Source organism: Caretta caretta, chromosome 10 (assembly GCF_965140235.1).
Source record: "Caretta caretta isolate rCarCar2 chromosome 10, rCarCar1.hap1, whole genome shotgun sequence".
In the NCBI taxonomy this organism is placed as follows: Eukaryota; Metazoa; Chordata; order Testudines; family Cheloniidae; genus Caretta; species Caretta caretta.
The window spans coordinates 30,249,035-30,263,438 of NC_134215.1; the positions used below are offsets into that span (position 1 = coordinate 30,249,035).

At 47.1% G+C, this 14,404-nt stretch overlaps 1 protein-coding gene across 6 annotated transcripts in view; it reads right to left on the bottom strand.

Annotated features, from left to right (window-relative positions):
* Positions 1-14,404, bottom strand: part of LOC125643839 (syntaxin-binding protein 4) — a 122,631-nt gene that overhangs the window by 42,560 nt on the left and 65,667 nt on the right. For all 6 annotated transcript variants that reach the window (XR_007358843.2, XM_075132804.1, XM_048867040.2 and 3 more), the window contains one exon: positions 13,718-13,792. Coding sequence is in view for 5 of the 6 variants with exons in the window: in XM_075132804.1 (XP_074988905.1) it covers positions 13,718-13,792 (75 nt within the window). In the remaining variant the exon portion in view is untranslated. The remainder of the gene's footprint in view (positions 1-13,717; positions 13,793-14,404) is intronic.

The following is a 14,404-nucleotide window of genomic DNA, read 5'->3' on the forward strand; positions in this document are numbered from 1 at the left end:
TGTCCATTGTGAGGGATGAGGATAGAACCCAGGAGTCCTGGCACCCAGCCCTGGGCTTTAACCACTGGGTCAGAATGCCTCTTGTGGATTAGTCCAGGATAATTTCATCTCCAGCCATGAGCCTAATGTGACATAAAAGTTGAACACAGACTATTCAGGGGAGTTGTAACTAAGCAAAAAAAAAAAAAATTAATACACACTGGCCATTTGTGGGTCTTTGCATAATAGTGAAAGAAATGCAAATAACTGTCAAACGTACCAGCTCATGTTGTGAAATTATCATCCTTGGAATTGTGGGTATATTACATGTTTTCAAACCACCACCCTTGACTACGCTGCTATAATTCATATATGGAGAGAAGGAAGCTTAAAGCCAACAATTTAACTTAAAAGAACAAGTTGTGAGCATGATACAGATGGTGGGTAACAGTTAGGGATTACAGACAGGGCATTAGAATGTGGGGGCCAAAATGCTATGGGGTGGGACTCTTCCATTCAGCTTCGGGCCCCAAGTTGTTTACCTGCCTATGGTAATAAATGTAGTGAATTATATTTGTTATGCTCATGGCATACAAACAAAGAAGTGAAATAAACAACATAAGATACTCTTGACAGAAGGTTGCAGTTTAACTACTTTATTTTTTAGAATTCAGAACGATAACCCAAAAGCAGAGAGAGACAAAGCAGGCTGCTCCCTGAAACAGAGAGGCCCAACTCACCTCACCTTATTCTAGACTGACTGTTTCCCGACAGCGCCCCACGGCCTAAAAGCAGGACCAGGAATACCCCTCCCCGCCTTAAAAGGAACGCTTACAAGTCCAACACAGTCTTCAAAATGCTGCATCGCTCATCAAGCATCAGAAAAATATTCATTATTTTTAAAATTCTCCTAGTGCAGTTGGTCTGCTACCTCACCCTATTTTGCTGCCCAAAGCTCCTCTTTTTGATCACTAGCCAGAAAGGCCAATGCAATAGGGGGAAACCAGAACCTATTCCACAAATGGCACTAAGACTGACATAGTTTTTTTAAAATGAGAGGATCAGAGACCAGGGGAGGAGGTGAAGTGAGACACAACAGAAGGAGAAAGGTGAAGAAAATCAGAGGTGACCTGGACCCAAATATCTCGACTTTAGGGCAGTTCTAGCTCAGATCTGGATCCCACCTTGTGGTTTGTACCACTTCTAAAGAAAATAAATACAGACAATGGTGGAAAAAAGGGAGCGGGCCCGTTATTCTCCTTTCCTCTCCTTGCCCCTTTCTCCACCAATGGTGTCCCTTTGGCCTACACAGCTCAGACAGGAGTCTGTTGGTGAGCATCTGGTACTTATGTTGCTGCTGAGGTGTGACAGCACCGATACTTGCCATCAAGTATGGTGGCATTCCACTCCCCACTTTCACATTAGAGGCACCAGGATGCTGCCCAAGGAGGACCAGAGGCTAGTCCCTTTTGAGTCCATCCATGGCACCTGTCATTGTCTAGAGCAGTCGTTACGGAGCAATTGGAAGCTCAGGCTATACTCCTGGTAAGTACTGGCCTGGGAACTGAGATACCAAGCCAAGGAGAGCAGAGGTCTCCATGAGGCCATGGGGCCAACCCCAGTGAGGTGACACGTGCACACACTAAGGCAGGTTAATGGGAAAGATACATGGCAGCTGACGAGAGAACAGTGTTTTCTCAGGTGGCGGCTCCTTACAACACAGCAGCTATCAGAGTGAGCAACAATTTCCATCAACTCTGTTGATGCAAATCTCACTTTCGTATCATTTCCAGTAAAACCCTTCATCTTCCCGCAGCTCGCTCATAATCCCGTATCACTGCTGAGTTATGCTGCGACGAAAGCCAGGCTGCAGCTGACCCTGTGAGCCTTCCATTCGCTATCTCCTCCTTTTCCTGGGCGGGACTCTTCACTCCTCCTTTAGCTCGCTCCTTTACTGCATGGTCTAGCAGCCCCAGAACATACCCAGGTCCCCAACAGACTTGTACACAGGCAGCTAGCTTATGCTGAAGCCCATATTACTGCGTTTTCACTGCTCTTGTCCCCACGCTGGTCAGGTTAAAGCTAGCATGGGTATGCCTCCCAAGCTACAGCCAGACCTTGGTTTGCTGTGTAGATGTACCCATCGTCTCTCCCATCCCATGCCTAACTCCACAGCCTAGTGCACCGAGAGCCACAGGTTTCCTGTGATTTTGGGTTGTTGCATTTAAAGCACTCCCATTCTGAACTCTCTCAACCTCAGCAGTAAAATGGCTGTCACAGGGGAGCTGGTCCAGTGAGTAGACCAGGCCCAGCTCCCCTGTATCAGAGCAGGTAGGCCCAACAGAGCCAATTAAAAGAGGTAGGGCTAAAAAGGCTTGTCAGAGGGTAGACTATGTCTTGGGAGAGGAACCACAGAGGAGTGGAGCTAATGCAAAGTGGGTCCCTGGAACAAGGGGCCAGCTGCTCGGGGAGATAGCCCTCAGGCTGGGGTCCCAGAAGGGGAGCAGAACCGGCAGGAATGGGGAAGCTGCAAGAAGCAGGATTACCAGAGACCCCTGGAAGAGGAGGCTGGGAAACCCTTGGACAAAGGGTGAGCTAAGGAGCTGATTTTGTCTATTAGCTGCTTATGTTTGGACAAATAAACCTTTTGTCCACTGAGGATGGCAGTGAGTGCTTGTGAAGCTGGGGAGACATCCTGCCAGGTCACAGTGGCCTTGTACACGAACATAGATACCCATTTGGAATTCACCAAGTCAGGAGCATTGGCGCTAAGGCTGGCTCAATGCAATTCCCCATTAGATTTGGGGAAATCACTGCAACTGCGAACAAATGGTTGGAACTTTACAAAAAATCCCTGAAATCACGTGAATTTTAATTAAAAAGAGACCATCTTTCAGTGAAAAGTGGCAAATGAGCTATTTTTTTTTGTTTGGGGTTTTGTTTTTTGGTTTTTTTTAAGTTTCCAGCTTTGAAACTTCAAAATGCAAAATATTATTCCGATGAAGAAGAGTTCAAGAGAGAAGAAGAGAAAGTGAAACACATGAGCTCTCAAAATTGTATTTGTTGCAGTGCAAAAATCCCATGCAGGAAATGCTGCAAAGCCTCTAAAATCTGTCAAAATGAAACAATGACAGATTCTTCCCCCGTCCGCAGCCCCCAAAATATTTAAGTCAGTTTTGCACCACCCTAATTCTCACAACCGAGGAAGACTGGTCATAGTTCTAGCAACCAACTCAACAAGCCATTTGCTCGGAAGTCTCTAATACTGGAGTTATTGACTGAATGGATCATGATTCACTGGACATCTGCAGGTACAGGACTGGATTCTGCAAAAAACTATGCATGAGTAACTTCCTCAGGGTAGTAGCTCTCGTTTTCAATTACATTTACTCACACGCGTGACTATTTGCAGAACTGAGCTGGTTTTTTCAGGCTGCCGGGTGAGATCTAGTGAGCACCACCACCTCAGCCTCTCTTACTTTCGGAGTTACCAATCATGGGTGTTAGGATCCAGTGCGCTGAATTTTGATCAGTGTTGTAATGCAAGTTAATTTCCAGTGATTATTTAGCTATAAGAAGCTGGTTCATTGTGCTCATCTGTATTTACATATTCCCCTCAACTGTATTTAGAGCCTCAGGAATCCATTTATTGGAAAAAATAATACCATTTCCACAGTAGTTCAATCAGTGGAATCCAACCACATGAGCAGATCTCGTTATTTTAGCCCTCGCCCACAAACAAGTTTACGTGCTGAATACAGAGCTGGCAAACTATTCGTGACATATAATCCTATTTTTGATTTTAGCCCTTTTTCCAATTAACAAATCCCGAGCTCTGTGAAGATAAGCCATTATGTGCCCAATAGTTTGGATGAATAATTTTCAGCCTGTAAACTGTTTGCAAACCATCCACTCCGACCTGTTATTATTGGCGTGATATGACCGAACACCTTAGTCACATGGTATTGTTTGGGCTCCTTGCTCAGAGACCAGATATTGCAGGCCTCAATTCAGCAAAGCATTTAAATACATGCTTAAAATCCCATTGAGGTAAATAATGAACAGCAAGTAATGCATTTTCTGGTATGACTCTCCAGACAGATCATTTTGTGCTAAACTTCATGAAGCTTGGGAGATCTGCAAGTGCACAGATATTGTCCGCATAATGACTAAGGAATAATCTGACTCCAGGAATCCAAGCCAACCTTGCTCAGTGCCTTCAGGCACAAATAGTTTAAAATACATATATAAATCTTTTTTTAGTTTTATTTACTGTTTGACCAGCTGTAGTAGGAAAATACTTAATCTTATCAGGTCCTCGTGGAACTTAAATGTCCAGCCTTATTTAACTAACAGAGGGCTGAAATTGGGGGACTTTCCCTTTAATAAGACACTCCCAGCCCAACTCCTCCCCCTCCACCCTTTTTTTTTTTTTACTAAGGATACTGAAATCTAGGATAACAGAAGTGTCCTTGTTACAGAGCCCTGAAACTTGTACAGACCCCTGGAGTGGAGTCAGATCAGAGGGGATGCACAGCAGCAGCCAGCTGCAGGCCGACTTTGCTACAGATTAAGCAGCAGGAGGCCAATCTTTCTGCAGAATATTGTTGTTTTATCCCATAATACCTTTTTTGTGATGCCCTTGTGTTCTGGGGAGAACAAAGGGTGAGTCCTACGTCAAAGGTTACGTGAGAGCACAATGGCTAGAAACTTCACCCTCTGCTCCACAGATGGGAAAAAAGAGATTGGGACTCTAAATAAAACCCTAGAATTAATAGCTTGTCTCTATAAATACAGCCTATGAGACACCAGGAACTAGACATTCAGAGCACTGAAAGCCCAATGCATGCTTAAAGCAGCAATTGGCACATACGCTGATTTTCAGCTACCCCACGTCGCCAACTGTTGTGATTTTACTGTGAGTCCTATGATATTCAGTGTTATTCTTAGAGCACCAGCTCCTGGAATCACAAGAATTTCATTTTTGAAAAAGTGAGTTTCTAGCTAATCCTCACATTCATTATTCACCAGTTTTAAAATGCTTCAGTCATCCAGTCAGGTAGCAGAAACAATAGCATGTAACCTAGATGATGCTATTAATAATAATGTTGTATTAATGTTATACGAACTCTGGGCTTGATTCTCATTTTCTCTAATGCCCCTGTACTCTTCCAGAGCGGCGGAAGGGAGCCCTCGTGGACACCAGAATCAGGCTCCCTGTGTTCCCCAGAGATTGGCTGAGTCATTCTTCGAGCCCAACAGCTGATGTGAAAAGGGCCAACATGCCGAGCGGGTCACCGGCTGTGGCTGAATCTGTGTCAGTGACCGCTCCTGACAGCAAAGTGGATAGAAGGATGATTACTCCTCAGAACTCAAAGACATCGCTAAAAGATAATGTGGGATAAAATAAATAAATAAATAAATAAGCACACATAAAAAGCCTTCACCCTCCTGCATCCCTTTTAATCTTGGAGATATGTATTCATGTATTAAACATTTTGTGAGGCGATTATGTAAGCAAAATCTCTGCAAATCTTTAAAAAAAAATTAAACTGATTACTGCCCAACTCTCTCTCTGGATAACCTTTGGCAGATTTAGCAGATAACCAAGAGCAAATGAAGACCAAATAAATTGCTTCAAGTTTGGTTGCCAAGGACATCTGCGTCCTATCAGTTTACAGCAATCTATTTCTTGGGGTGGTTGGAGGCACTGTTGACAGATGCACGAAGGAGCCGTAGCCTCAGACAAAGCCATGCCCACACTCACATGTATGTATATATTTAGAAACATCTGCTGCAATTTAAGATATTAGTAACATGCCTGAGCAGCTTGAAGCAGACGAACAAGGGTAATGGCAGATTACTTGCCCCCAGGGGCATTGGCTTAGAAACAAACTGATTGTCACAATAACTATGACGAACACCTTCTTCTAACTTGCCCAGAGGAGCCCAGCCGGGTTATCCCCTGCTGTGTCTGGCTATGGTTTTCATTACATAGAGCACACAGTGTGAGAAGCCCACTGGGGCCTGTCCAGGTGTTTCCACTATGCAATGTAGATGTTCTCTTTTTTGCCAGTTCCCAAGTATGGCTAATTGTCTAGAGCTAGCTTCTGACTTTGTCTCTGCATAAGGGACGAGGAGTGACTGAGAACCACCCACCTCTAGACTTTGGTCTGGGTGCGGAGGAATAAGCAGGGCTATTCACCAGTTTCCTACCTGCTCCAGGAACGGAGTGGCCTTGGCTTCACTTCCCTCTTCTCACTGGCCAGAGTCACTGAGCCAGCCCAGGGGGAAGGGCAGTGATGGCAATTTACCCTTGGAATAGGAAGAAAAATGTACAGGTGTCCAGCCTCAGCCAGGATACGAACTTGGGAAAAAAAGACGCTTAGTCCAAGTCTCCCAGAGCCACCTCCATTAAAACAATGACAGATGCGGCAATCCAGAAATAAAATACTTTGGCAAGGCCGCCTCCTTGGCAATCCAAAACCAAGCCAACTTTCCCCTGCTGCTTCACTAGTGGCAAAGAGGGAAACATTTCTGGAAGATGAACATCATCTGCACACACTGCTGCTGAATTTCTTTGTCAATTCCACTAAGCTGTGGGTGTTTTCTCTGGGCTCAGTTCTTAGGCAGTCCCAGCAGCTAGCCAGGAGCTTCCCTTGCTCTCCTGGTCCCTCCCAGTACTGCACTGTCCATGGTCCAGCTCCTCTTTTGCCCAGCCAGGAACAGTCTTTTCTCCTCCAGCAGCAGGCAGCAACTGAGTGTCTCTAGCCCTGCAGCTCCTTTTATGTGATTCTGCTGGACCCTGATTGGCTGCTTCCTCACAATTACTCCAGGCTGCCTGGAAGGCTTCTCTTCTGCTCCTCTCTGGGACAGGGTGTGGCAGAACCCTGAGGCCTCCAGCAGGGGTTCTCTGGGCCTAATCTACCCAAAATCCCAAAATCAATTTATGGTTAAGCCCTGGTCCACACTAGGAGTTGAGGTCAAATTTAGCAGTGTTAAATCGATTTAACCCTGCACCTGTCCACATGACGAAGCCCTTTTTTTCGACTTAAAGGGCTCTTAAAATCGATTTCCTTACTCCACCCCTCGACAAGGGGATTAGCGCTGAAATCAGCCTTGCTGGGTCAAATTTGGGACACTGTGGGCGGTATTGGCCTCTGGGAGCTAACCCAGAGTGCTCCATTGTGACTGCTCTGGTCAGGACTCTCAACTCAGATGCACTGGCCAGGTAGACAGGAAAAGGCCCCCGAACTTTTGAATTTCAATTTCCTGTTTGGCCAGCGTGGCAAGCTGCAGGTGACCATGCAGAGCTCATCAGCAGAGGTGACCATGATGGAGTCCCAGAATCGCAAAAGAGCTCCAGCATGGACCGAACGGGGGGTACAGGATCTGATCACTGTATGGGGAGAGGAATCCATGCTATCAGAACCCTGTTCCAGTTTTCGAAATGCCAAAACATTTGTCAAAATCTCCCAGGGCATGAAGGACAGAGGCCATAACAGGGACCTGAAGCAGTGCCATGTGAAACTTAAGGAGCTGAGGCAAGCCTACCAGAAAACCAGAGAGGCGAACGGCCGCTCCGGGTCCGAGCCCCAAACATGCCGCTTCTATGATGAGCTGCATGCCATTTTAGGGGGTTCAGCCACCACTACCCCAGCCGTGTTGTTTGACTCCTTCAATGGAGATGGAGGTAACATGGAAGCAGGTTTTGGGGACGAGGAAGATGATGATGAGGAGGTTGTAGATAGCTCACAGCAAGCAAGCAGAGAAACCATTTTTCCCGACAGCCAGGAACCGTTTCTCACCCTGGACCTGGAGCCAGTACCCCCTGAACCCACCCAAGGCTGCCTCCCGGACCCGCCAGGCAGAGAAGGGACCTCTGGTGAGTGTACCTTTTAAAATAGTACACATGGTTTAAAAGCAAGCATGTTTAATGATTAATTTGCCCTGGCATTTGCGGCTCTCCTGGATGTACTCCCAAAGCCTTTGCAAAAGGTTTCTGGGGAGGGCAGCCTTATTCCATCCACCATGGTAGGACACTTTACCACTCCAGGCCAGTAGCACGTACTTGGGAATCATTGTAGAACAAAGCATTGCAGTGTATGTTTGCTGGTGTTCAAACAACATCCATTCTTTATCTCTCTGTGTTATCCTCAGGAGAGTGATATCATTCATGGTCACCTGGTTGAAATAGGGTGCTTTTCTTAAGGGGACACTCAGAGATGCCCGTTCCTGCTGGGCTGTTTGCCTGTGGCTGAACAGAAATGTTCCCCGCTGTTAGCCACGGGAAGGGGGGGTGGGTGGAGGGGCTAGCCACGCGGTGGGGGGAGGCAAAATGCGACCTTGTAATGAAAGCACATGTGCTATGTATGTAATGTTAACAGCAAGGCTTACCGTGAAAGAATGTACCCATTGTTCTATAAAATATGTCTTTTTAAATACCACTGTCCCTTTTTTTTCTCCACCAGCTGCATGTGTTTCAAGGATCACAGGATCTTCTCCTTCCCAGAGGCTAGCCAAGATTAGAAGGCGAAAAAAATGCACTTGTGACGAAATGTTCTCTGAGCTCATGCTGTCCTCCCACACTGACAGAGCACATATGAATGTGTGGAGGCAGACAATGTCAGAGTGCAGGAAAGCACAAAATGACCAGGAGGAGAGGTGGCGGGCTGAAGAGAGGGCTGAAGCTGAAAGGTGGCAGCAGCATAATGAGAGGAGGCAGGATTCAATGCTGAGGCTGCAGGAGGATCAAACCAATATGCTCCAGCATATGGTTGAGCTGCAGGAAAGGCAGCAGGAGCACAGACCGCTGCTACAGCCCCTGTGTAACCAACCACCCTCCTCCCCAAGTTCCATAGCCTCCTCACCCAGACGCCCAAGAACGTGGTGGGGGGGCCTCCGGCCACCCGGCCACTCCACCCCAGAGGATTGTCCAAGCAACAGAAGGCTGGCATTCAATAAGTTTTAAAGTTTTAAACTTTTAAAGTGCTGTGTAGCCTTGTCCTTCCCTCCTCCACCACCCCTCCCGGTGCTTCTCTCCTCCACCACCCCTCCTGGGCTACCTTGGCAGTTATCCCCCTATTTGTGTGATGAATGAATAAAGAATGCATGAATGTGAAGCAACAATGACTTTACTGCCTGTGCAAGCGGTGATCGAAGGGAGGTGGGGAGGGTGGTTAGCTTACAGGGAAGTAGAGTGAACCAAGGGGCGGGGGGTTTCATCAAGGAGAAACAAACAGAACTTTCACACCGTAGCCTGGCCAGTCATGAAACTGGTTTTCAAAGCCTCTCTGATGTGCACCGCACCCTCCTGTGCTCTTCTAACCGACCTGGTGTCTGGCTGCGCGTAACCAGCGGCCAGGCGATTTGCCTCAACCTCCCACCCCGCCATAAACATCTCCCCCTTACTCTCACAGATATTGTGGAGCACACAGCAAGCAGTAATAACAGTGGGAATATTGGTTTCGCTGAGGTCTAAGCGAGTCAGTAAACTGCGCCAGCGCGCCTTTAAACATCCAAATGCACATTCTACCACCATTCTGCACTTGCTCAGCCTGTAGTTGAACAGCTCCTGACTACTGTCCAGGCTGCCTGTGTACGGCTTCATGAGCCATGGCATTAAGGGGTAGGCTGGGTCCCCAAGGATAACTATAGGCATTTCAACATCCCCAAAGGTTATTTTCTGGTCTGGGAACAAAGTCCCTTCCTGCAGCTTTTGAAACAGACCAGAGTTCCTGAAGATGCGAGCGTCATGTACCTTTCCCAGCCATCCCACGTTGATGTTGGTGAAACGTCCCTTGTGATCCACCAGGGCTTGCAGCACTATTGAAAAGTACCCCTTGCGGTTTATGTACTCGGCGGCTTGGTGCTCTGGTGCCAAGATAGGGATATGGGTTCCATCGATGGCCCCACCACAGTTAGGGAATCCCATTGCAGCAAAGCCATCCACTAAGACCTGCACATTTCCCAGGGTCACTACCCTAGATATCAGCAGATATTTGATTGTGTTGGCTACTTGCATCACAGCAGTCCCCACAGTAGATTTGCCCACTCCAAATTGATTCCCTACTGACCGGTAGCTGTCTGGCGTTGCAAGCTTCCACAGGGCTATTGCCACTCGCTTCTCAACTGTGAGGGCTGCTCTCATCTTGGTATTCTTGCGCCTCAGGGCAGGGAAAAGCAAGTCACAAAGTTCCATGAAAGTGCCCTTATGCACGCGAAAGTTTCGCAGCCACTGGGAATCATCTTAGACCTGCAACACTATGCGGTCCCACCAGTCTGTGCTTGTTTCCCGAGCCCAGAGTCGGCGTTCCACCGCATGAACCTGCCCCATTAGCACCATGATGCCCACATTGCCAGGGCCCGTGCTTTGAGAGAAGTCTGTGTCCATGTCCTCATCACTCACGTCACCACGCTGACATCGCCTACTCGCCCAGTATCGCTTTGCCAGGTTCTGGTGCTGCATATACTGCTGGATAATGCGTGTGGTGCTTAATGTGCTCCTAATTACTTGCCGTGGTATGGCATCTGCACAGGTAACTCAAGAAAAAAGGCGCAAAACGATTGTCTGCCCTTGTTTTCATGGAGGGAGGGAGGGAACAGGGGCCTGACGATATGTACACAGAACCACCCGCGACAATGTTTTAGCCCCATCAGGCACTGGGATTTCTACCCAGAATTCAAATGGGCGACGGAGACTGTGGGAACTGTGGGATAGCCACCCACAGTGCAACGCTCCGGAAGTCGATGGTTGCCTCGGTACTGTGGACACACTGCGCCAACTACATACACTTAGAGTATTTGTGTGGGGACACACATAATCAACTGAATAAAAACGCTTTCTACAAAACCGACTTCTATAAATTTGACCTAATTTCATAATGTAGACATACCCTAATTAATGAAATGACAGTTTTAAACACTAACTCACTTTACAAAATGAAGGCCTGGTCCAATCAGTGGAAAGACTCTCCTTGACCTCCATGGGCTTGCAGTCAGGCTCCTTGAGCAGCATGGCACTGGTAAAATTATATGATGTTTATCGGTCTAGGATTTTGTGGCTTAACCTTTTTTTGTAGCCTTGAATCCAAGGGTAGTGACCGAATAAAGCCAAAGGATCCAGATGACTAACTCCCCAGCCGTTAGTGTCAGATCATTTTCCCACATTTTGGTGGGGCCTTTCTGGGACCCCTTCTCCACTACAGCAGGGAGGCCTTATCAGAGACACGAATTCTCCTCTTCAGTGACGGATGTATGTTCAAAACAATTTGAGAAGTCTTTTCATTTGAGCAGAGGTTGTCTTGCATCATAATGCAGCATTATCTCTCTCATGAAGACCGAGCCAAAGTAGATACAGGCCCAAGCAGAAAACCCAGTTGCAAACACCTCTAACTAGAAAGCTTTTATCAGGTTTTGAACATCATGGCTCAGGTCCATGCCTGGTGCTTCCCGCAGGGACGTTCTCAACTTTGTATTAGCTGCTGACTGAGTTGTCAGACTTGTATCAGCTCCCTACCACTCCTCTCCCGTTCCTGATGTTCCCAAGATGAAGGCTTAGTCTCAAGCACCTATCATCTTCTCACCTTCCAACCTCATTTAGGATCAGATCATGCATCCATAAAAGTCAATTGGTGGGGTCAGGATTTCACCCTAGGACAAAGCACAACTGATCTCCGTAGTGCAGGATCAGGCCTTTCTTACACTTTCACGACAGACTTTCTGTTTACAGCCCCGGTGCACAGGAATTCCTTGGGAACAACACAGTCAAGCTTTCTTCCGTGGCCTAAGCACCTTGGCGCGATGCTGAAATTAACCAAGATGTGCAGCTCTGGCTTGGAAACAGCAACAAACCAAAACCAGGGCTCAGAATACACTGGCCTGCTTCATTTCTCAAAACCAACATTTACACAGCATGCCTATTTGTACAGATTTCATTTATTAAGATCCAATAAGAGATTATAGTATCAGCAACTAAGCAGATATGCAGTCATCCCAGCTTTTGGCTCCTGGCCGGGTGACAAAGTACTACTTTTTGTTGTTGTTGTTGTTTTGCTTCTCTATAAAAAAGAGATAGCATAGCTGTCACACTCATTAAAGTACAACCAGACAGGCTTCAGCCATCCCTGAAGGGTATTAGAGATGTGTCCCGATGGCTTATTGCCAGAGTTCAGGTGAACATCCCATTCAAAGCAACAGTCCAAAGCTCTTATGCAGCCAGCTGAGTCTCCTGTTTGCAACAAGCACATGCAATTGAGATATTCCAATTTACTTGGGCTGCCCTGTCCACCTGGCAGCCGTATGTATAAATGACTACGTTTTATATATATCTCCTGGCTCCTACGTATGGCAGCTCCAGCACCTCTCCAGGACACTTAGTAGCGCTGTTTCCCTCTTGGTCTGATGAGATTTGGGACTTGAGAGGCTTTCAGAAGCGATCATTTGGGACAAAACAAATAGTCTTAGAGCTTATCAACAAGTGGCCAAGACCCAGAGGAGAAAATTAAAATCTCAGAGGACAGGAAAATATAGATGAGAAATATGAACTATTCTGAAGGGCTCTGTCCTTGGCCCACTCCTCTTTGCCCTCTGCATGTTCTCTCTAGGTGACTGTAGCCACCCCTGTGGCTTTAGCTACCATCTTTAAGCCAATCACTCACAAATCAACCTGTCCACTCCTGACTTGTCTCCTTAAATACAACCCACCTCTCAGCCTGTTTTTCCTGACACCTCATTTTGGATGTTTCACCATCAGCTTCAATCTAAATGGGCCAACTCCTAACCATCCCTCCCACCAGGCCCACAAAAAGCAAGATCTTCAGGGGAAGCAACTGGCAGAGGGGATCTGGGAAGAAGCTAACCTCCCCCTGTGGAGACAGGCTTCCTCCCAGAGGAGGTAGCTGACTGATTCTCAGACCCTCCCACAGCAGTTGGACTGTGGACGCCTACATCAGTTCTGCACATGCATTTAGAAGTTGAAGGGCGAATCCTGCTGTCCTCTTCATGGGCTCAGAGGGCCTATGATGTGACAGAACCAGAGCTGTTCCACAGCTCAGACGGGGAAGGATTTGAGGAATCCATTTAGGCATCAGTACACCATGCAACACAGATCTGGAGGGGCTTCCCATACGCCATAATAAAGGGGGAGGACTTAGAAGTGAGTTTGCTACCACACAGTTCCACAGCCTACTCTCCCCGGGGAGGGGCCAAGACCAGGTAATGGCCATGAAAGCTACTGCAGTGATAGTAATGACTGAGGAAGAGCCCAATGGCGCAAGGGGTGGAGCAGCGCTTCCTCCGCAGACCTAGCGCACATCCCATTTCCCCGGGGCCGGGGACAGGATTTGGACCTGAGAGAAGGTGGCTTTGCTTCCCTTTCAGTTACAGCTTTTAAAAAAAAGCACTTTTAGGGTTAACATGACTTTGGCCATTTTCCTTAGGACTTTCGATTTTATTGTTGTGTAGTGTAAAGCTGATTGTTCCTGCGCCAAGTTTTAACTGGGAGAAGACAAAAAAAGACCAACAGTTGTTCTCCTTAGACCCTCACTATGCAGGCAGCGCCGCTGAGAGACTAACAAAGGGTCTTTTAGAGCTGCAGTACAACCCAACAACCCTGACCACTTTCCTATTTATTTTATATCACACACAAAGATCACATTTTTTTATTTATATATATATATATATAGTGCAAACAAATTCCCCTGGCCCCTACCCCTGGTGGAATACAATGAAACTTTACCTGGCATCATCATCTCGAGCTATTAGAAGGCGCATGTGGTTGGTGGCGGAGGCTGTCCTGAGAATATCCACAGCTCTGTGGGAAGACAAGAATGACTGTCAGGTGCAAAAAGAGGACAAGAGAGCAATACTGGGCCACAGTTATGTGTCAGTGGGGCTCACACATCAGCATGTCAAACTCAACAGCGAGCCATGTATTGGGAAAACTTTAACAACTTCTTTTTGGCAAGGGCCATTGGCAGACAGAACATCTCCTTGGCCCCCAATTACCTTGTCTGCCAGCAGAACTGGAGGGAAGGTAAATCACCGCCTGAGTTTCCTCACTGCTGCACTAGCTGGAGACCCTCAGATAATAAGGCTAACCCATTAGCAAGTATTTCCTCACTACCGTCTACATTGCAAGCCTTCCTTCCCTTATGCACGGCCAGATTCAGAGCACCACACGTACAGAGCCCTACCACAGCCATGAATCAAGCCCACAGAGCGTGTCTGCTCTCTACTGGTTGGACATAGAGAGAGACTTATCTGTGTGCCGTAGGCCCTATGCTACTAAAATCTAATGGGGATTTTCTGTCACCTAAAGCAAAAGGGACCAGTGCTTTTGGAGCAGGAAGATTAGGGTCCTATGCCTGCTATTTTCCAAGTCTCCATGTGGCTGTTTTGGGCAGCATAGTGACGATGAAAAACT